This window comes from Plectropomus leopardus, chromosome 2 (genome assembly GCF_026936395.1).
Source record: "Plectropomus leopardus strain MGB_pleo_1.0 chromosome 2, ASM2693639v1, whole genome shotgun sequence".
Taxonomy (NCBI): Eukaryota; Metazoa; Chordata; class Actinopteri; order Perciformes; family Serranidae; genus Plectropomus; species Plectropomus leopardus.
Window position 1 is genome coordinate 18995328 of NC_142177.1, and position 21320 is coordinate 19016647.

The following is a 21320-nucleotide window of genomic DNA, read 5'->3' on the forward strand; positions in this document are numbered from 1 at the left end:
TTCACAGTGTTTACAGTGAACTTGGTTCATACAGAAAACATTGATGGCCTTATTGATGTTAAAGGTGATCAGTGATTGTCATGGTGTCTTACATCCCAAACTGAACACTCAAAATCTTGATATTGAATGCAGTTCTCATTGGGTTCAATCTGGGAATAGAGACCCCAAAAACTGATTCTACGCCGTCTTCCTTTTTTCAAGAGCAGGCTATTTATATGATTTCTAAACCGATAAATTGATAGATTTAGGGAAATCCTAAAGGGCTGCCCCATGAAAGTCGAAGATTTAAATCATCAGTTGGAGACCCTCAGTCGACTGAGACTGCCTGAAGTCGAGCAGTCATGTTTTTGTGCATTGCACTTCTGGGGACATTTGTTCCCCAGATTTTGCTGTGGAGTGGGTGCTCTTGACTTTCATGCTACTCTCTCGAATAGAGAGCTGCAGACATGCAGGCAACGGCACAGAGGAGGAGAGAAGAGAGATCTTCTGTTTAGAAGTGCTGCATTTATAGCTCACTGCAACTTAATATGGTACAGTCTCTGGCTTTTGTTTGATATCTGATGTTGGCGAAAAATGCACATTAACGACCTGTTGTTAGTGCTGCTAGCTTGTTTACTATATTACATGAATGTCAATGTCACACTGATCATCCCACGGAGCTCAAACTTTTTAAACTCTGTATGGAAAACAAAACAAATAGCCGAATATTCGTATCAAACAGTCAAATCTGATTCAATTGGCATAATTCTGAGTAGGGTACAGCCCTAAAATCTTAACACCACTGAGTGAGCTAGAAGTGTTTATACTGTTGTATCTTCATTTTCCTTTATATCCCTAAATGCAACACCATGAATGCCTTTGCGGACACACTGATGGAAATTGGGCTCCATGCACCAATCGTTACAATTCATTGCATTCACTTCTCTTTGTGGTGGCAGGCTGTAAATGTGACTATTTGGAACAAGTGGAAACATTTCTTCCTTATATGTCAGTTAGCTTCAAGCATACACTGGCCTTTAGATTCTCTTGGCTGTGTCCCAACCTTTAGTTGTGTGTCTTACATATTCTCACATTTCTTTGATATGTTAATTACACCAAGGTATCTTAATAAATGCTGCACATCAGCAACTTTTAGAATAGGTTTGAATATGCACTTTAGCAACGTAAGGATGGTTTGCGTCTTAACCCCTTAGCGCTGGATAAAGTGCTGACATAATCTTCTTAGATTCTTGTGCTTCATATACCCATCTCCTGTGATCTTTCATATTCCCTCTCTTTCTCTCTTCTTCTCTGCCTCTTTGATCCTGAACTGGATTGTTGGATTGACAACAGCCTGTTTCCCATTGTGTGCTGTGAGCCTGACTCGCCTCATGCAACCACATGCAAAAAACCCTACACTTTTCTTGTGATTTATTATGGGTTCGAAACAAAGCTGCAGACTAATTTTTTTATAGTTGCAATAAATTAGACTATGTCATGAAATTACTTTCGGTTTTTGTTGTGACAGAGTGTTTCTGTCAAAAAAAAAGATACATATATCTCCTGTTTTTTGGTGATACAGTGATGATCTTTATTAATATTGCACTTTTTAGAGATAAAGTTTGAGTTAGTGCTGTTAACAGAAGACGGTCAGACATAGAAACGCTACTGTGGAACTAAGCCTCTCTTCTTGATGACATGTTCCATCGCAGTCTTTTCGGAGGTGTCCAGGTTTATCTCGTACTTGGCCAGGATTTTCAGGATTGGCCTCAGCTTTAGCCACCACTGAATCTTTGGGATACGGTGTCTGTGGAGGACAATATTTGTCAGTGCAAAGAGGAAACAAAAGGAACAACTCTCTCAAAGCCTAGGCAGTAGGGACTGAATGATACCTTCATCGTATCGATGCATCAATTTATATTTCTGCGATCATACCACATCAATAGGTAAATGGCAAGTCGTCCTTCTAGTGTGACTTTTATCAATCTAAAATCACTTTTCAAGGCATAAATCTACTGTATTGATACTAAGAATTTGCGCCTTGTATTTTGCATGTCAAACATTGTTATGTAAGGGCTTGACAGCAAAAGTATTTCACTTACATTTGCATATAGAAATAGATGTGTGGGAACTGTAAAATGTATTTAATAGCACTTGTGCGAATCATGCGCATAGCCACAGGTGTGCCAGGGTGTGCCTTTGCCACTAAAAGTGTTTTGTTTTTTATAAAGCCCACTTCCCTGTTGTTTTCCTTCTTTCTGTGGATTGCTATAATACATAAGACGCACGTAATTTGTATGCAATTGGGGAGCAGAAGCTTTTCTGGCCCACTTTATGTATGTATGTACAGCATCGTTACACCCCTACTAGGGAGTCAAGTAATTTCTGTAAAATACTTAGAATAAAGATGGATTAAGTGAATTTTGACCACTAGGGGGCAGAGAGAGTCCAAAGTAAACTAGGGGGTTTAGGCTTTATAGCTAACAACTGCATACATACATATGTAGCACAAGTACGTCTACATGGGCATTAGATTACAGTCCCTTTCCTTAGCAAGCTGTCAACTCAAGTACAAGACTTACTCAAGTTCTAACCCTGGTTTGGCCCACTGTGTCTAACTGTGAAATGTCATTAAACACAAAACAGAATAAGTAACAAAAAAATCAATTGTCTTACTCAAAGTCAGTCTGATCTTTAAGCTCTGCCAGAGGCTGAAAGACCAAAGACCTCTTCTTCATGCCCAGCACACAGGCTGAATCTGGAGAGTTGGCAAAGATCCGACCTGGAGGTCAGGGATTAAAGATATAGTATACATTAGCACGGGAAGCAAAAGGATTCATTACATCACAACTGTATACAACATGTCCTCACCATGTCTGTAGCATTCCTTCAGCTTGTCAGTCAACCATAACACAGACTTGAGCCCCATCTTCGTGCCAAAATTCCTGTCAAAGGGACTTGGTGTTCCCCCCTAATAACAGAGGATAGATTTCATCATGTTTGTGAAATTGAAACTGGATGCAAAAATAATGTGCAGTCTGCACTGAAGTTCTTCACAGGTCAACCTTGACCCTAGAGCCCAAGACCCTACTTGGGACCTGTATGGGTTTGGGTCCAGGTTTTATTATGGTCAACTTGTTCTGTGTGGGGTCCCATTCTATTACTGCGATACCCGAGTTTGTCTTTCAGAATGCGTCATACCTGAGTGGATCAGAGAAGGCCCATGATCACTGCTGATCATGAGGCATAAGTGCTGTGTGTTTAACTTGGTTAATGATGAGGCGGATTTAGGATCAGATCACATGAGTGAAAATAATGTGAAAAAAATGTCTAGGAGCAGCACCAGTAAGTTGGAGGCAGAGCAGAGGATAAACTAATAGTGAGCACCACAATATCCACAACCTGGACTGATTTTCTGAAAAAAAAAAAACAAAACAAAAAAAACTCTGGATTTAAGAAATCAACATATGTTCTGATTGTACGACCACTTTAGACAAAGTAAGGCTGCACTTTTTTGTCTCTAATGTTTTTACTATGTCAGTAAATCTGAATTACACGTAAGTGTTCATGGACTCTGTAAAATGAACTAAACGACTGAACGATGTGGAGCATGTCCATACTTACAAAGTTTAAACGTCAACATTTGAATGCTCGATTTAAGCAGCTTAGAATTATCTTACACTGGTCACCAGCATGTGACCAGTTTATAATAGTTCAACAACTACAATAATAAAGTGACAGAATTTTATAAAAATACACATCTCAAACAATTCGAGATGAAAAATGTTTTTAGCTGTAGAACAACAATTTTAGTAGAGATTTTAATTACCAGATTTGTCTATAAAACAGACCAGAGACCTGATATGAGTCATGTTACTCATACCTATTGGGTTCAAACATACGTAACAAATTCCCTGTGTCCATTAGGATTCGGGTCAGTCATTTTTTTCATTTAATGGCTCACCTGCTGCATGTGTCCAAGTACATTCTTCCTGCAGTCAAACACACCCTTGCCCTCCTCTGAGTAGAGGTTGAAGATAAAGTCTGTGGTGTAGTTGGCATTGCATTTCTCATTTCTAAAACAGACATAGGACATTAGGTGAGATGAAGCCATAGTGAACTGCAGAGTGTAAAGTTTATTCTTCTCAGAGTAGAAATTATGCCAAGTATCACAAACCTCAGAATCAGTCCTCTCTTCACTGTTGTCTTCATCTTCTCCACCAGATGTTCCACATTCACCTGCAAACAAATCAGCTATCAGACCACTGATCTATGTCATCACTTCCTCCCTTTTTGTACTTTCATAGGGACAGACCTCGAGGTCGTGAATGTTGAAATGCTCCTCGTAAATGTAAGCGGCATCAGCTCCAGATGCCAAGCCTGCCATGGTTGCCAGGTAGCCACAGTATCCTCCCATAGTCTCAACAATGAACACTCGTCTCTTGGTGCCGGCAGAAGATTGCTTGATCCTGTCGCATGTCTGGAAAAGGAGAGAGAGTAAAAGAATACAGTGAGTGAGATTTAGGTTCTCAATCCTCTGGTGTTGGTTTCATGTTCTATAAGAATTTTACCATGGTTATAGTGTTAAGTGCAGTGTCGGTGCCAACACTGAAGTCAGATCCGGGAACATTGTTGGAAACAGTAGCAGGAATAACGACAAGTGGAACACAAAGTTCCTCATACTTCTCTCTAGCCTGCACCATCTCCAGACCCCCAACAAATGCCTATTAAAGACAAGAAGGAAGGAGGGAATTAGTAAAATGTCATGTACATGTTGTGTTTTAGTGTTATGCACTAACAAAACCTCTATAATTCAGCTGCTCACCTCAAAGCCTCCAATAATGATTATTGCATGAATGTTGAACTTAGCAATGTTCAGACTGATTTCCTCCATAAACACGCTTGGCAAGGACCTTTAAACAGGAAGGATATAGAATTATAGTTACGTCCACATACTCACTGTTAAAATAAAAGCAACACTGTCAGCATTATTGGAAGTCAGTATACTCTAATCGTGCAGACACACCAAATTGACATCAAAGAACCTAGGGGCAATAAAGGCCAACAGTTTCATCGCCCGACACTGCCCATGTCTTGGCCAAAAAGATGCACCTGAACACATAGCAGAGACTGCAGCCAACATCCATCTAGCATGTGCATTCTGTGCCTGCGTGAGAGAAAGTAACTCTCCGTACCAGCAGGCGGTGGTAGACTATATTTATCATTAAAAAGGAGAACAGAAAGACTGACAGGACAGAATCAAGATGCTAGTTAGCCAATTAGCACATTGACAACACAATCCAATGTTGAAGGAAGAAAGAATATTTTCCATGTGCTAGTGAACAATAACACCTCTGTTTCTCTTCTCATGCGCTGAGCTGAACTGCCAATCAGAACTATTTCATTCATCGATGAACTGCCAATTCAGCATGATAAGGCCAAAACTAAGCAACAGACGCCCACTGACAACCTGAGACTGACCAAAAGCCAACTGTTGGCTTAGTGTGTAAGGGCCCTTACAGGGGCAGTATATGGCATTCAGGGAATATCTAAGACTCACTGTCTGGGGCAGTATTTTCTACTGAAGGTTCTCAGTATGGAGGTTGTTGAACTGGTGAACAGTGAGCAGCTAACAGTGCTAACTCAATAAACAGTGTTAACAAACAGCAACAGTGCTGACAGAGCCGACAGTGTTACCTGACAGGAAATTTGAGGGTGGATGTTACACCTCTGTAATGTCATTGTCCCAATAATAGCAGTAACCATTGTATGAGTGCAGTACTGAACAGCAGCAAAGGCCAGACAATGGGATACACATAGGACTCACATGCATACATGGCCAGCACCACTACCACAACAACACACAGAGAAGCTTGGATTGCAACAAATACAATGTTATTATTACTGTACCAGTTAACAGAGTGGTTTATTGAAATATCTCACCTCTTTGTGCCCAGGATGGAGCCCCCCTTTCCAGTCCATCCTGCCACTCCAGACCAGCCGATGGGTTCAATCTGTGCAGGGACAGAGTGCATACTCTTTCATGCTCTGAAAGTAAAAACCTTCTTGTCTCCGTGCACGTAAGTAGAACTTACCATTCCATGAGCCAAGCCATCAAAGCCGTCGTGCACTGCCAGCATCTGGTGGCCCTGGAGAATGCCGATCCTGACAGCCGCACGAACTGCAGCATTCATTCCAGCACACGGAGCTCCCACGTTCAGTATAGCGATGTTGATATTACTCTGGCACAGGAACAATCACAGAAACATTTGTCAGGATAACATTTTCAGTGGGACTATGAAACAGTTAATTTATTAGATGGTTCAACTGTAGTTCCTGACCTTTTTGTCTGGGAGGTGCACATGAGCCAGCATTTTGTAAGTGTTCCAGTTGTTCTCAAAGCTCCTATTGTCCAGAAATAAGCAGATATGTGCAAATATGTGAAACTGAACAGAAAACTTTCATTTGGATAATTTCAAATGGATAATGCAAAAGTGCACGTCTCACTTTCCCCTGAGCTTCACTGCATCGTCAAACCTCCCTTCCCCCATGGCTGTGGTGACATCTTTGGTCTGGTGTGAAAGACGGAAAAGACAGAACAGAAACTGAGAATGGAATCAGAATATTATGCACATCAAACACACAGCTTATTAGTGCTGCTCATCTAGTTCATTGGTAGAGTTTAGAAAAAAAACTGCTTGTTGGAGTCGCCCTGAAGAACAATGATTTGTTTATGGGAAAAATTCAACTCACCACTTGCACACACTCCATGAGAGGGAGCCTGACAGCCATGTTTCCAGACAAGCTGACCACACATGCGGGAGTGTCTGGTGTGGCCTCCAGCAGGGCCATCACAGCCTCCACACCCATCCTGCTGGCCTGAATCGTGACAATCAAAGAGCAGACACTGAGAGAAAAGGGTAGACTTGTATACGACTGATACATAGTATTGAATATTTTAATATTTATATATGAGACAGTGCTCATATTACCAGGATTCTGTCAAAGGCAGAAGGGGTTCCTCCTCTCTGCACATGACCCAATATGGTGGTGCGTGTGTCAAAGCCGAGCTTCTTTGATACCAGCTGTACACAGAGATTGGGATTTTATTTGTCATATGAAGAGCCTATCTGTGTGCTGGTGTACTGGATTCCTACCATTACTGACCAGTTTGACGTCTTCACATGTGATAGCTTTGCCTTGCTTGTCTATTGCTCCCTCTGCAACAATGATGATATTCAAACGGGAGCCGCGGCCTCGTTGCTGAGAAGGACAGAGAAAACTGTCAGGATGAACAGGCAGACTCATTTTTAAAAAGCTAGATTTGAATAAGTCATTGAGGCCGATGAGAGAAAAGACATTTACATCCATCAGTCTTCTGCACAGATGTTCCTCCCATCCCTCATCTGGGGGCATCTCTGGGATGAACACCCAGTCAGCGCCACAGGCCAGAGCTGTCACCAGAGCCAGGTAACTGCAGGTGAAGAGTCACATGCTAGGGTTCAAGTGTCTCTTGCAAAACTGAAAAGTCAGTATCCAAACCTTTCATATGATAAATTTCTGTTTTTTCACGCTATTAATGTTTGTTAGAATGGAGAAGCCTCTGAAACAACATTTAAACAAAAACACAGTAAATATTTCATCAGACAGCGTATTGGAGATGGGGAGTATGTTAAAAATTGGGAAAAGACCAGTAAGGTCAGTTTATCTAGTAAACCCTCAATCCCATTCTTACCCCCATTCAGGCAACAGCATCAGGTCACACTTTGTCCAGTGCTTTGGTTTTTAACACCAAAATTAAAACCTGAAAAACCAATGTCACTCTTAACAGACTCAGCTGTGCTTTGTGTTAAATGCTAATTAGCAATGGATAGAATGCTAACATGCGAGATGGTCAGCATGGTAAACTTCTATGAAGTTATTATAATTAAGGTTAAGGAACTAATTCAACCACCTCTTTTTCATCCCATCCTTTCTTCAGGACTCTACCCTCCAAAACCCTGTTTCATGTCCTCGCTCCCTTCGGCACAGCAGCTCAGTGTTAGCATTATTGCCTCAAAACAAGAAGGTCCTGGATTTGAACCCCAGTAGGATGACGATGCAAGGACCTCACCGAGACGTGACCAGATCCTGAGTCTCCACCTCTGGGCTCCTAGATGCTCCGGCCACACTGTGACTCTGTTTGGCCCCGTTCATCTCCACACTATGACCCCTGCATCGCACTGTACATGAACCTGAAAAACAGTTCATCCCTCTCCTTATCTCTCCTTGATCCCTATATCCCACCAAACTTGATCTCACTCATTCTTTACCAAACCTCTTTACCCATGCCGAATAAACTCCTTTTATACCATGGCATGATCTGTGTGAGCATGTTAGCATTTAGCCCAAATCACCACTGAGCCCAAGTACAGCTATACCTGCAAATGTGGCTGTAGACTCTCTTTAATACTTGAGATGTAAATGTAGTTAAAAGGAGGGGCAAAGTAGACTATAACCAGTGACTCTATAAATTGTTTTACAACCTAACAGATGAATAAACCCCCATGCCGCTCCTTTAAAGACACACACAGACTGTACTCACCCACAGTGCCTGCCCATTACCTCCAGGATGAAGGTCCTCTGGTGACTGCAGAACAACACGTATCATGTCAAGACTCTGACAAGGCAGTTCTGTCCATCACATCAGTGCATCAACAGTGTCAAGTATACCTCTGTGCGGTGGTGGTGATAGCATCTACTATCTCGATGATGCGATGCAGTGCAGAGTCTGTGCCGATGGTCATGTCGGTGCCACAGAAGTCATTGTCGATGGAGCCCACCATGCCGACAATGTTGAGATGGGAGGAACCCTTGGCCTCCTTATCCGTGATCTTACCTGAGTTCACAGATTACAATGACAACACACTCAGATACCGGTAATTCTTAAATAGTGGCTGGAGCCTGAAGTATCCAGATGATAAAAACCATCCGCAACTTTCCCTTACATCAGCACAGAAGGGCTGATATTTAATTTGAAGTTGTGTTGCTTAGAAAATCGAAACGTGTCTCACCTGCTTTGACCAGATCTGCCAGCAGCCCACTCCACTCTGTTCTGAACTGGTTTGCACCCGTCAGACTGCCATCACCTCCAATCACACACAGGTTGGTGATGCCCAGCTTGACCAAGTTACAGGCGGCCTTGGTGCGTCCCTCCTTTGTGCGGAAGTCCTGACAGCGGGCGCTTCCAATCACAGTGCCACCCTGGAATCAGACAATAAGAAGGTTTAAAACAAGGATCACAATGAAGCAGATAAGGAGGCGGGGTAACATTATCTGAAACCCAGGGTTCAACTACACACATGGCAGACAAGGGACTTTTCTGGTGGGCCAAAGTTCCTCTTTTGTCTGACTGTCCCATAAAATGGGTATTTTGTAATATTGATTTTTTTTTTCTAATTGATACTGGACTGGCCCAATCCCCCCTCCTTTGGTTTCAGTGCCTAAAGCACAAAAAAAGAGTGCCAAAATGGATAAGACAAAACAAAACAGAGGTGCAAAAATGTCAGGTTGAAGCAAGATAGCCCTTCAGGCAGAATGGCATTGCCAGGCGTCTGAGGCTACAACCCCAGATGGTTCATGAATAGCCTCGGGCCTTTTAGACCCTTTAAGCAACTTGCTGCTCAGACTGACCTCTGTCAAGTCCCTTCTTTATGATCGCTTTACACAGAACCAAACATTGGCTGATTTATTCCGCTCCAGTGTGTGATTTTAGATTGCATGCCAGCTCTTAGTGGCTGTTTTGGTCGCAGCAGAGAATCTCTCCTCTCTCATTGTGCACTTATAGGTAGTGGGTTAATATACTGTAGTTACAGGAATCTGTGTCACCTGATATTTTGTCATACGTGTGCCATAATGTAAGCTTTTATGAAGCATGACAGATGCCTAATATTTTTTAAACACTTGTCCCCCTGATAAAAACATTGAATTTATAGAAACAGCGTCTCCAGTTAAGTAGGTGGTGGCAGTGTGTAACCTCAAAAATAATGGCTACAATCTGCCATAAAATGGAAAGAAGGTAAAGCAACTATGCACAGTTTAATCAAGAAGTATTATGACATTTCCCATAAATTCATCTAAAAAAGGCACAAACTGGTGCATAAAAATTCACTGTATACCAATACAAATATATAACTTACTTGTCATGTGTAATTGACTGTGGTGGGCCAGTCTGGGCCAAAAAGCCAGGGTCATTTTTTGCCTCAGTCCAGCTCTGCTGAAACCTAAGCACTCGGATCCTTTAAGTCTTAAGATATTTAAATGAACTTTGGCATTCAATTGACTTTTAGTGACCTTCATTTGACCTACAGAGCTGCACTGTAAAGGCTAAAGAGTTGCTAGAGTTACATGGATCATAACCTCACTGATCACAGGTTAAAACCAGAGTGGAGATGAGCAACATGAAGATTAATTTGCTTTTGCATCCTCGTGCTTGTTCTCACCAGCTGTAGCATCATAGACACACTCTCCCAAGTAGCAGGACGTATGTGGTCTCCTCCATCCACCAGACCCTGGTAACCCTGTCAACAAAAACAAAATAACACCTCCTTGAACAGGGGTCATTGCTGGGGAGAAAGCTTCAGGCCTAATGATACAGGCATATTTTTACTCTGCCATGTGCAGCTATTTCAGTCTAGCAAGTGGTGCGTTAACTATATTGGGATTTACAGATTATTTATAGGCAAGGTTCATCATGTGTGATAGGCAGTGCAATACTGCTGAAAACTCTTACTTGATCAAAAGCAAGCAACATCTTGCAATCAGTTAATAGTTTAAAAAATTTCTTGTGTAAAAACGCAAACATTTGCTTGCTCCAGCCTTTCACTTGTGTTTGTTATCACTTTTTCTGTTCATTTTGTTGATTGAATAATTTGGGGTTTTTGGATTGTTGGAAAGACATGGCAACACTTTGTCACTCCCAACTCATCAAATGCCGATGCTTTGTCTCTGGCACAACACAGACTTGTTAGATACCCCTCCAGCGATGGTTTTGGATGGTCAGGAAAGGCATGTCAATTTACGCTTTTTGCACGTGTTGTGTCTTTTCAGTTTCTGCTCATTAAATACATGCAGTCTCTTTTCAAAATACAATTAGAATGTAGGTTAAGAAAACTTAAGGATTACTTCCCCAGGTTTAGGCAATAAAAGCACATGGTTTGGGTCAGAAAAACACATCACGATTTAGCTTTAATTAAGTTTGCTTGTTACTAACGTAATGTAACATCATGTGACATGTGTCACATACATCATGTCACAAAGTTACCAACATATAGTGCTACAAATAGGTGAACAAGCACATAATATTGATAATAACTCAGCTGATTTCTGGTTTTATACAGGACACAAACAGCAGTTTGTTGTTTGTTTGACCCCTCCACCAACCCTCCCATCAACTATAGAGGGACTTTTCTCTCTTTATACCAGAGCAGTTGCTTGGGGTGTCAAAAAAGGCCACAACAACAGGTGCATTTGATTCTGACACTCAAGGAGGCCTCTGTGCATCGGTATCTGACATAGAGGGCCACTGACCAATCGTCTGTATTTGATGAGTTGGAAGTGAGACCAGCTTAGCAAGATAGAGCTGTGGGAACTTTATGGTGGGCATTTTGACCAGTTTTTGTATGTGTATGCGTGAGTGAATTTTGACATTGTACGGATAACATGATTCATCAAATAATAAAAACAGAAAATTTAGAATATCATTTACCTCATGGACAAAATACACCTTGGCTCCAGTGTAAAGTCCCACTCGAACTGTGGCCCTCACAGCTGCATTCATACCTGTGGGCACAGTGTGTGTGCATATTAGCCTTTTTAATTATATGAGGGCCATTTGTTAGGGACAGAAAAATTGATTGAGTGGAATAACGAGAGACTGGTGGTACAAAAATAACACCTGTTAAGCAAAAGTATAATAGCATTTCAATTGACTGTACAGTTCAGTTGTCAGTGATAGTGGGACGCTTGTATTGCTGGAGAGGCAACTGGGCCTCTGCCTGCAGTCTCAACAGTCAGGGGGTAGCTTAAAGGACAAGATGTGGATAGGTTAGCGCTTAGGGTGCCAAGAGCATCTCAACTTACAGGGTAAAGACGGAGAGAGGAGAGAGAAGAAGTAAAGGACGGCCCTCTCACTCTACCTCACTACTTTATAAACTCATGACAGAAAGGTCATGCCTCTAAAATTAGCCCTAATAGCAGTGTTAGAGGGAGAGGAATAAGGAACAGAGGTAGAAAATTGGACCAAAGGATATCATGAAGACTAAAAAGGTAAGGTTTAATGAGGATTATGTATTATAGTGAGTTAAAAAAGAACAGTCAGCAAGCTGTGCAGTTTTGCATTTACACACTTGCCCCAGAGTCTTATATGGTTCAGAGAGGCAGAAAAACAGACAGGCAGATAGCTCACTCTTTCACATGCACAAACTGCAGAGTTGTGTGAGGTCACCGAAAGGTCATGGTTGAGATATTCCTCATCAAGTTAAAGGTCAGGGAGAAGCTGTCTCACTCTTTGGTCGCAGCAGCTTCAGCTGAAGGAATTCATGCTGCCCTTTTCCACAGGTTAGCTCAATGAGATAGATAGCTGAGATAGCTCTGTTGCAATTGAGAAGTCATTAACTATTATCACTAATAAAATAAAAATGATGAGTTGTCATATTTTTTTCATAATTGGTAGCTGCAATCAAAATTGAATATGAGTAAAAAAGGGCAAAAATTTAGGCAAAAAGCAGAGTTTTTTCTGGTACTATAGCCACCCAAAGGGATTTCAGATTCCAGCAGCTCAACTGGCCCCGTGCACAAAGACTGTTCTTGCTAAAGCAGCCGTGAGTTTGATTGTAACCTATGGCCCTTTGCTGCATGTCATCCCTTCTCTCTCCCCCTTTTACTCTGAGGCTCTCCCATGCAATAAAGGCATAAAAGCCCAACATTTAAAAAAAAAGAAATCTATATTTCAAGGTTTCTGACTCACTTTACGTCATTAAACCCTGCTGCTGAATTAAGTAATGACCTCCCACACACCAGATCCTCTCAACCACCTGCTGAGGCAAACTAACAGCAAACATGCTCTGTCTTGGCACTCTGCACTCACATACCACTCTAGAAACCCTTAACATACCCTGTGCATCGCCTCCTGAGGTCAGCACGGCAATCGCCCGACCCTTTCCCATCTTGGTGGGGTCGATGGAAGCCGTTTGTGCCATGGTCCTGGAGCTGAAGCCGACTGAGGGAAAGAGGCCGAGAGTGTAAAAATCCTGCTGTACTGTCTGGAGTACAAGCAGCGTCTCACCTCTAACTCAGCCTTCCTGTTAATGGAAAGTAATACCAGTTGCAAGAGTGTGTAGCATAACTGTCCACTTGGCAGACATGGAGACACACATAGTTGCACTTACGCATTTAGACACACACACACGCACGCACACACACACACACACACACGGGGCCTATTAAAAGTATTTAACGGCCCTCATCATGTCACACCCCCTAGTCATTTTTCATATTTTATTGTTTTGCAGCATTGAATCAGTGTGGATATCCTACGTCTTTTCACACTAATCTTTGGATGTAAAACCTCAAAAATATAATTAACTGGAAAAGTATCTAAATTTAGTTCAAATACATTACAATAATGGGTGGTATTGGCTTTGCACATTTGGTCAATTATTCCAGTTTCAAGATGCATGGACGCTGTGAGTGACCACTGCAGATCATTAATGTGCTGTTTTTAACCCATTCCTGTTAAGTTTATAAGCATTATGTTTGGGGACTGGGTGTTGCAGGAAAATTAGTCTTCTTGGTTGAACTTCTCTTGCAGACTGCAGGAGATATCCCTCATGGATTTTTTTTGGATTTGTTTCATGAAAATTGCATGCTCTTGACAGGCCATTGCCATGGAAGGACATTTCAAGCTTTGCCATATTTTCTTATATTAAGAAAGTGTATTCTTAGCAAGCTGCAACCTCTGAGGCCTTAATTGCCCAAACCTGCAGTTCCTTGAATGGCCATGGAAGGTTTAATGCATAATATGATGTTAAGTCCACTACAGAAAAGACGTGATGATCACTAAAATTAGGTGGGAATGTATCAATATTGGTATCAGTTATCAGCCAAATAAGTTGTTTTATATCTGCATAGTAGATAGTAGCAAAGTATTCAATACCCTGCATACATCCTTTTTTTTTTTATCTTTATGACCTTTTTTGGATAATTACACCTCAGGTTTGTTTGAAACCTTGATTTCACCTCTATTCAGGAACACCAAATGGTGGTGGTGTGTGTACTGTATGTTTGGTGCGTGTGGTGGATGCCTGTCTCTATTTTGTGAACTAAAAACAATAAATAAATTAAGATGTGCCATAGTTAAGGGGGCAAATGTGTACGCAGTTCATTTTGTTTTCTACCTGTATTTCTGTTCCTTTTTTGATCTGATTTAAAAAAAATGTATGGACATCCACTGTTGAAGCAACTGCAGGTACAAATCAAATATGTGTTTTTTTGGCACATGTTTGGCACTTTTTGATTTCTTTACTCCTCTGTAACATGTAGTCCACATTGAAAACCATTATATAAATAAGCCATTAAAATGCATAAATACGTTTAAATAGTTCAAATGTGTACATTTCATTGATTAACCCTCAAAAAAACAGAACATTTGTTTTGATTTCTTTTTTGATTTTTTTTTTTTCAAAAATTGGAGAGAAGGCAACAAGCAACTCAAAAAGACATTACCCAAAACTTTGCAAACAAATTGAGTAAGTAAGTAGCATGAAAATGACTGGAAGAAAAGTAAAAACAAAACCAAGCAAGGAAATGACCTTAAAAAGACTAGTGCGAGAAAAGAGATAAAGATCAAGGTTTCGCAGGGTTTATGGTCGGTTTAAAAAAAAAAACGCACCATAATAGCCCTTTAATGGGAACAATTAAAAGTCTGCCTACAAAAAATGGTAGTGACGCTTCCCCTTTAAGAGCCGCGGTGCACCTCGTTACCTGTGTGCTATCTTAGCTTTAGCTCGGAGCCAAAGGCAGGGGAGTAGCACAGAAATTAGCGAATAAAAACTTGATATAGAACCTCTAAAACCATTTTTCCTGGTCGGTGATTCATGAGGACCTTCACTTAACGAACCACGACGGTTCTGGTGAGTTTGAACTCCTTTAATTGAAACTTTGCTCACTTTGCCTGTAATGTTTACACCTGAGTGACTGAACGCTAGCAAAGAGCATGTAACTGTGTGCAAAAGGAAATAACACCACAAACTCAGCACATAATACCGTCGGTTTATTAAGAGGCCTTGTGTAAATGTACATTTGTAAGGGGGGGGTTACTGAGCTTTGTTACATTTGAAACACCAGGGGCCTGATTCATAAGTAATGTGTGCGCGCAAACAGCATGCACACGCCCCCCCCCCCGCGAACATAAGCTGTGTGAATGTGCGGCGAGAATGCGCATACTTTACGCATTCTTCAGAGCAGGCGTTCACACAGTTTTAGCTGATACAGCGACAGGTAATATGATAAGAAGGACATTAAATCAAGATTCCCACGGTCACGAAAATACATGAAAAGTCAAGAAATTTCACAATCACTTTTTTTCCATGCCTGGAAAAGACATGGGATAAATAAAGATAATTCTAAATGTTGGAAAAGACGTGGAATTTTATTGTGTAGTGCAATTGCTACAGCTATCTTTCCTGGATGACATCCCACCTTATGCAGCACAACAGCAAACTAATTTTCTGTAGCTTTAATTTGCCTCCGCGTGTGATGTGATTATGTACGTTTCATTATTTTCTTTCTGGGTTTGTCTCTCCCTTCCTGTTTGAAGGCTACTTGAAATTATTTTTGAATAGAGTTTGAAATGTTTGAAAAATGCCAAAAAGTGGGCAAAGAAAAAAAAAAACTTTTCTTATGATTTCTTTAAAAGTAATGAAAAAGTTTGGGAATTGTGTCCATGAAAATGTTTGGAAACTTTGTTGAATATAACTAGATAGAAAACAATGTTTTTGTTTGCCAACTGCACTTGTTTTATTAATTTATTTTGCAGCTTACACGGCGTTCTGTAACGTCAGTCAGAGGCGCATTTATAAAGTTATCTTAAATTACTTTTGAGTGATACAATTCATGTCATTATTTTATATTTACATTCATTTTTCTGTTAGCGATCTTTTAATTTTATTGGGGATGCACAACATGTATGTATTTTTTTGCTGATATCCTATATGCTGATATATAACGGCTCATTTTGCCAATAACACAGAGATATTGATATATCCCATGTAATTTTAGTGATGATCAAGTCTCAAGTCATATTATGCATACTCTTATGGTGATGGCCGACCAGTAGATAGTGTATGTAATATTCATTCATTGTGCAAAATAAGAAAAATACTTTTTTTTGTTTGTTTTTTTTTGTACGTGTTCATTTTGTCAGTAGCAAAAAAAAATTATTGTGCATCTGGGAAATGATGATTAAGATGATTTAAATGGAAAAGTAATTTATTTTCTTTATGACCTGTCGTACAGGTCAGGTCTTTTTTGATGTATCGGTTTGGAGTTTGGACTCAGAGTGAAGATCTTTCCATGGTGTGTGTGCGGGACGACAAACACACACAGCGGAAAACAACATGGTGAGCAAAACCCACGGACCACGTTTGTACAGATCCTTCTTCATCGTGCCGGTGAGAGGATCCGCTGCTCACAGATGGACTGTTGGTAAACTCGCTGGCAGACGGTAAGAGTGTTGAACCTTTTTTATTTCCTCTAAGCTAAAGTGATTTTGATACACTACTTTATTTTTTAACTGAAGCGACCTGGAAACAGAACTGGATTCTTGCATTGAATTTGAAATGAGTTTGAAAGAATAGCTGGGACTGAAGTCGAACGTTTGAAAATGACTTGAACTGGATTTTAAGTGTTATATGTTGTTTACTGTATTCCTTCATAGTTGTCAGTGTTATGATATGGTATATACTGTTTCACATAATTTAAGTTTGGATTTGTATTTATTGTTCTCTTACCTGTGAAAGAGAGAAAAAGAGTAAACTCAAATAAATAGACTAACAATGTAAATGTAAAAGACAAACTGTAAACCTAAGTTAAGATAGTTACTTAAAAACTGCTCTAACCTAAAATAACAGCGGTTAACCAGTTTTAAGGGACCGTCCCTCCAGGATGGACAGACTAAACCAGAAGTGTCCAAACTTTTTTGAAAACATACAAACACAACTGTTTCAGCTTTAAGTGAAAAAGAATTCAAATTTTCACCTCCCCTGAAAGGGGCAGCTGCTGCTCTTGACTTTAAGCTTTTTTGTGGTGGCCATGTTTCCTATTTGGCCCCTGATTCACACTGGACTCAGAAGCACCCCGATAGGTTATTTGTCATGCAGCTGCCTGCAAGCAGTCTCCTAGCCATTCACACCAGGACCACAGTTAACCGCGATGGCCAGCAGTGATTCTCCTTCTCTGCTCCTTTCTAATCACACAGCAAAGTCTGTCCTTGTCTCTCTGTCCCTGCTTGCTTCTGTGTCTCTGGCTGTGTGTATGTGTCTGTGAGTGTGTGTATGTGCGTCTCAGTGTGCTTGTCTGTCTCTGTGTCTGCACGTCTCCCTCCTCTCTGTTTAGACGAAACTGACAAGCATTGTGGAAGCACTGAGAGCATATTTGATCATTTATCATGATCAGATCATGTATATATCTACTGTACCCTTTATATCCTTCATAATAGAGTAGTTAGTGTGTTTAAAAAAACAGATCAGATGCTGGAGCAGGCTATGTCTGCTGGTAACAGTTCATTTGTGTGTGTAACATCTGTTTTTGAGAGCGCATAAGTTCTGTCTGCGTGGTTTCTAATTAGTGCATGTCTACAAACTGTGTGATAGTCCTGCCATTGTGAGGTGAATAAGAAGTAATTTTGCTTCATTAGCCAATATTTTGTTATTCATATAGAACATTTTGAGAGATAAGCCAAGGGCCATTTAAAATTGGTCTGCGGGCTACAATTGGCCCCCAGGCAGGAGTTTGGACTTGACTGGTCTACACTTAATTATCTCTCACGTGGCTTTAAGAGCCTAAAAGAGGGAAAAGTCCGTTTTATTTACCTTTTGTGATATTACCTTTGTTTTGGTACATGCAGGATAATTCATTTGTTGATTTAATGTTGTATGCTGTGTTTTACCACGGCATGTTCAGCTAAGTGTCGGCTTCTGCATTTTAAGTATTTGGTCTGTGGTCTGTTTTTACGCTGTTAGCCCGACTCTATCCAAACCTAGAACTGGTCCAGTATCTTTTATTGTTTTTTTGACCATACATCAAATCAATCAAGTTAGTTGTAGTCCTGGTGGTCTCTAAAACTGAGTTTTAGATCTGTCTCTACCACTGCTGTATTAGTGACACTGCATTTTGCAGCTGTTAGTGATAGTCCTTTCACTGCAGTCCAGCCTACCAGCATCCCCCGGTGGATCAGAGCTTGAGGTCATCTTGCTTTCACATTCAGATGCTGAGAGGTCATCACGCCCTGAGGAGGGAGAACCGTAACACATTACCCAGAATGTAATCCACACGCAACTGTTCTGTTTGGACTGTGCTTTGCATCTGATACAACAGCGTTTATTATAGACAACCTCTCCGTAAGGCACTGCACAGCACAAGGTAGCAGCTCACCCACATGATAGACCTGTTCTACAAAACACAGCATGCTCAAAAGCATTATTCCTCTTTGTTTTCTCTCATTTCAAGCATTTGTGATCACCATGTAACATCCCCTATGTGTGCATTGCAGGCTACTTTACTCCCACTAGCCTTATTGTGTCTTTATGTGAGCTACAGCTGAAAGGCCGGTTATGTAGGGATGCGGACTGGGGATAAACCACAAAAACATGTTTTGCAAAACTTTCTAAAATAAATCATCCTCTCTAGATCCAGCAGGTCACATACGTCCAGTTCAATAAAGATTAATGTATTTGTAACTAGAAGGTGAAATTGGTTGCACACAAGCAAGGCCTCTGGGTATTTTATGGTAAATGGATTGCTCCCACTCACAAAGCTTATAATTCACATGACTATTTTGTACTTGTTTGTAATTTCTTAGTGTGAGTAATGTCTATATGAAGAAAAATTCAACCCTCATGACACGACTGTCAGACACTTCTTAATTTACTCCCCTTCCACCAGCAGACACATTATATTGTGTTAGTCCGCTATTCATGTCTGGAATTATGAATCAGATGAGAAATTTGATACAGCAGTATTACACCTCAATGTGGACCTGTGTGTGTGTGTGTGTGTGTGGAGAGTTTTCTGATTATTAAAGTGTTCAGTTAATGCAAATGAAGCTGATTTAATTTAACTATGAGCAATGCTGAAATGTTGACTTTATTTTCTGTCTCTTAAATAAGTATATCAGTGCATATTATAGGAAAAGCTCAACATGAACAGTGTTAAATTACAGCAGAATGTGGTCAGTCATTGATAGTATGACTGTATAAATGGATTAAAGACTAAAGAAAAAGAATCAATGGGACAACAGTGAGAGTGGGAGGCATGTCAGTTGCAGGCAGCTTACTGGAGTTGTCTCAAAATAGATACAAGATGTCTGAATGCAGACACACTGCTGCTATCTATAAAACACTCAGGAACCCCTCCCTCTTTTTACCGCCATTACTGTTAAACTGCACAGTCATCCCAATAACTGAACTTGTGAAAAGTGTTATACTTGTGTATTTATGAAGTGGCAAATATACAGAATATGACAGTTCAGAAAAAATGACATGGTTCAGTAAAAGTTTCCACAAGAAATGTTCTGGTAAATGCATTTTGTGGACTTTAGGCAGGATTACATTCAAATATAATAAGGGCACAGACTGAAATGACCCGTCACAAACAAACAAGCAGATATCTACACTGAATTTGTACCTTTACTTTTCTTTCTGAGCCAGAGAAGCAGGCAGGCCAGCAGTGTGACAGAGAGGATCCACTGGGCTGCGAGGACGCCCGGGTACCACATCTCTCCTCTGTAGCAACCATTCTGCATCTGATCTGTATTAATAGCTTTGATATCTCTATTTTATTGTGCATCGCTAAAGCATGGCGGGTAACTGGATACAATCCACCAGGGTCTGTAAATCACAGGGCAATAGTGCTGAGGGGTGTGACACAAATAACACAACACACTATTGTGTAATATTACAAGGTACAAGGTAGATTTATTGTAATTTTTCTTACATGTGGTTTAAGAAGAACTGAAATTAAAGCTGACCCTAAATCCTGCTACATCTTTTTGGCGTCGAAGGAGGAGTTGCGGAGTCTCACTGCTGTCTTTCAGTACCCTTTAGGCTCTGTGCAGACACCTCACTTCACTGAGGTCACTGGTGCTCTGTAGATGGGAACCAGTGATGTTCTGGGCGGTTTTAATCACCCACTGTAGAGCCTTCCTGTCCTGGGCCGTGCATGATCCATGCCAGTTAGTGATGTTTCTAGTCGGTGTGCTTTCTGTCGCTCCTCTGTAGAAGTTAACCAGGATCTTGCTCTGGGATTTAGCCTTCCTAAGTTTCCGTAGGAAGTAGAGCCTTCTCTGTGCTTTTTTAACCTGGGTGCTGATGATGACCAAGACAGGCTCTCAGTGATAGTGATTCCAAGGAACCTACAGCTGTTCACCTGCTCCACCTCAGCTCCACTGATGTAGACAGGGGTGTGTGTCTATGCCTCCTTCTTTCTAAAATCAACAATAAGCTCCTTAGTTTTACTGACGTTGAGCAGTAGGTTCAAGTATGAACTCATCGTTGTTTGTAATACGGCTGATGATCGTGGTGTCGTTGACACACTTCCCAATAGAGTGAGTAGTAGACACAATAGAGTGTAGCCTGTGACATTTTTAATCTCCTGTCACATATTTTTAGTGCTGCAGTGTACAGTATGATGGCTGGTGTGTTGACAAATTAACAGGATCATTAATTTGGCACAATGTAACAAAAACACACCTGCCCTTATCCAAAATTACACATCGTCAGTGTTATTATTGTGATGGGATTAGTATTATAAGACATAGTAACGTATTAAACACTATTTTATTTTCCATTGTTTTACTTATTACATTAAGTAGCAATGATATATTGCCATTGTGCTTTTATATTTTTCTCTACTACACTATGGTAGCCTTTAGTGTGTGTACATTGTATAAATTGCAGATAGATGATATAATATACTTTGTTATATTATTATGTATACTATAAATGTATCTATAGTACAAGAATATAGATAGCTTTATATTCATTCATTAATGGTTCTATTTGTTATTAACACCAATTACATCTAAT

At 40.6% G+C, this 21320-nt stretch overlaps 2 protein-coding genes and 1 long non-coding RNA gene across 3 annotated transcripts in view; 2 read left to right on the top strand and 1 right to left on the bottom strand.

Annotated features, from left to right (window-relative positions):
* Positions 1-1545: 1545 nt before the first annotated feature.
* pfkmb (phosphofructokinase, muscle b) lies at positions 1546-13339 on the bottom strand. The gene is made up of 22 exons (XM_042503714.2): positions 13133-13339; positions 11726-11799; positions 10461-10538; positions 9033-9222; positions 8692-8857; positions 8564-8608; positions 7345-7453; positions 7147-7242; positions 6972-7064; positions 6733-6858; positions 6487-6551; positions 6321-6384; positions 6075-6221; positions 5923-5993; positions 4805-4892; positions 4551-4703; positions 4295-4459; positions 4157-4218; positions 3944-4055; positions 2851-2950; positions 2656-2761; positions 1546-1786 (listed from the first exon to the last, which is right to left on the bottom strand). Exons 1-22 carry the CDS (start codon positions 13215-13217, stop codon positions 1645-1647), a joined length of 2337 nt encoding a protein of 778 aa, XP_042359648.2. The 5' UTR covers positions 13218-13339; the 3' UTR covers positions 1546-1644.
* Positions 5935-8337, top strand: LOC148190191 (uncharacterized). Its single transcript, XR_015778625.1, has 2 exons — positions 5935-6059; positions 7961-8337. It is a non-coding gene; the product is annotated as an uncharacterized LOC148190191 (long non-coding RNA).
* The window catches only part of c1ql4b (complement C1q like 4b), a 67215-nt gene continuing 57690 nt past the window's right edge, over positions 11796-21320 (top strand). The window contains exons 1-2 of the transcript XR_015778624.1: positions 11796-12285; positions 16534-16741. The gene's annotated coding sequence lies outside the window, so the exon portion shown is untranslated. The remainder of the gene's footprint in view (positions 12286-16533; positions 16742-21320) is intronic.

What these genes read in the sequence shown, in the direction of transcription:
- pfkmb (XM_042503714.2), bottom strand. Translation starts at nt 13,217, where the DNA reads ATGGCACAAACGGCTTCCATCGACCCCACCAAGATGGGAAAGGGTCGG. An exon ending in CACTTAACACTATAACCATG is followed by an intron (nt 4,460 to 4,550) that starts GTAAAATTCTTA and finishes CTCCTTTTCCAG; the next exon opens with ACATGCGACAGGATCAAGCA. An exon ending in GAAGGAATGCTACAGACATG is followed by an intron (nt 2,762 to 2,850) that starts GTGAGGACATGT and finishes CCTGACCTCCAG; the next exon opens with GTCGGATCTTTGCCAACTCT.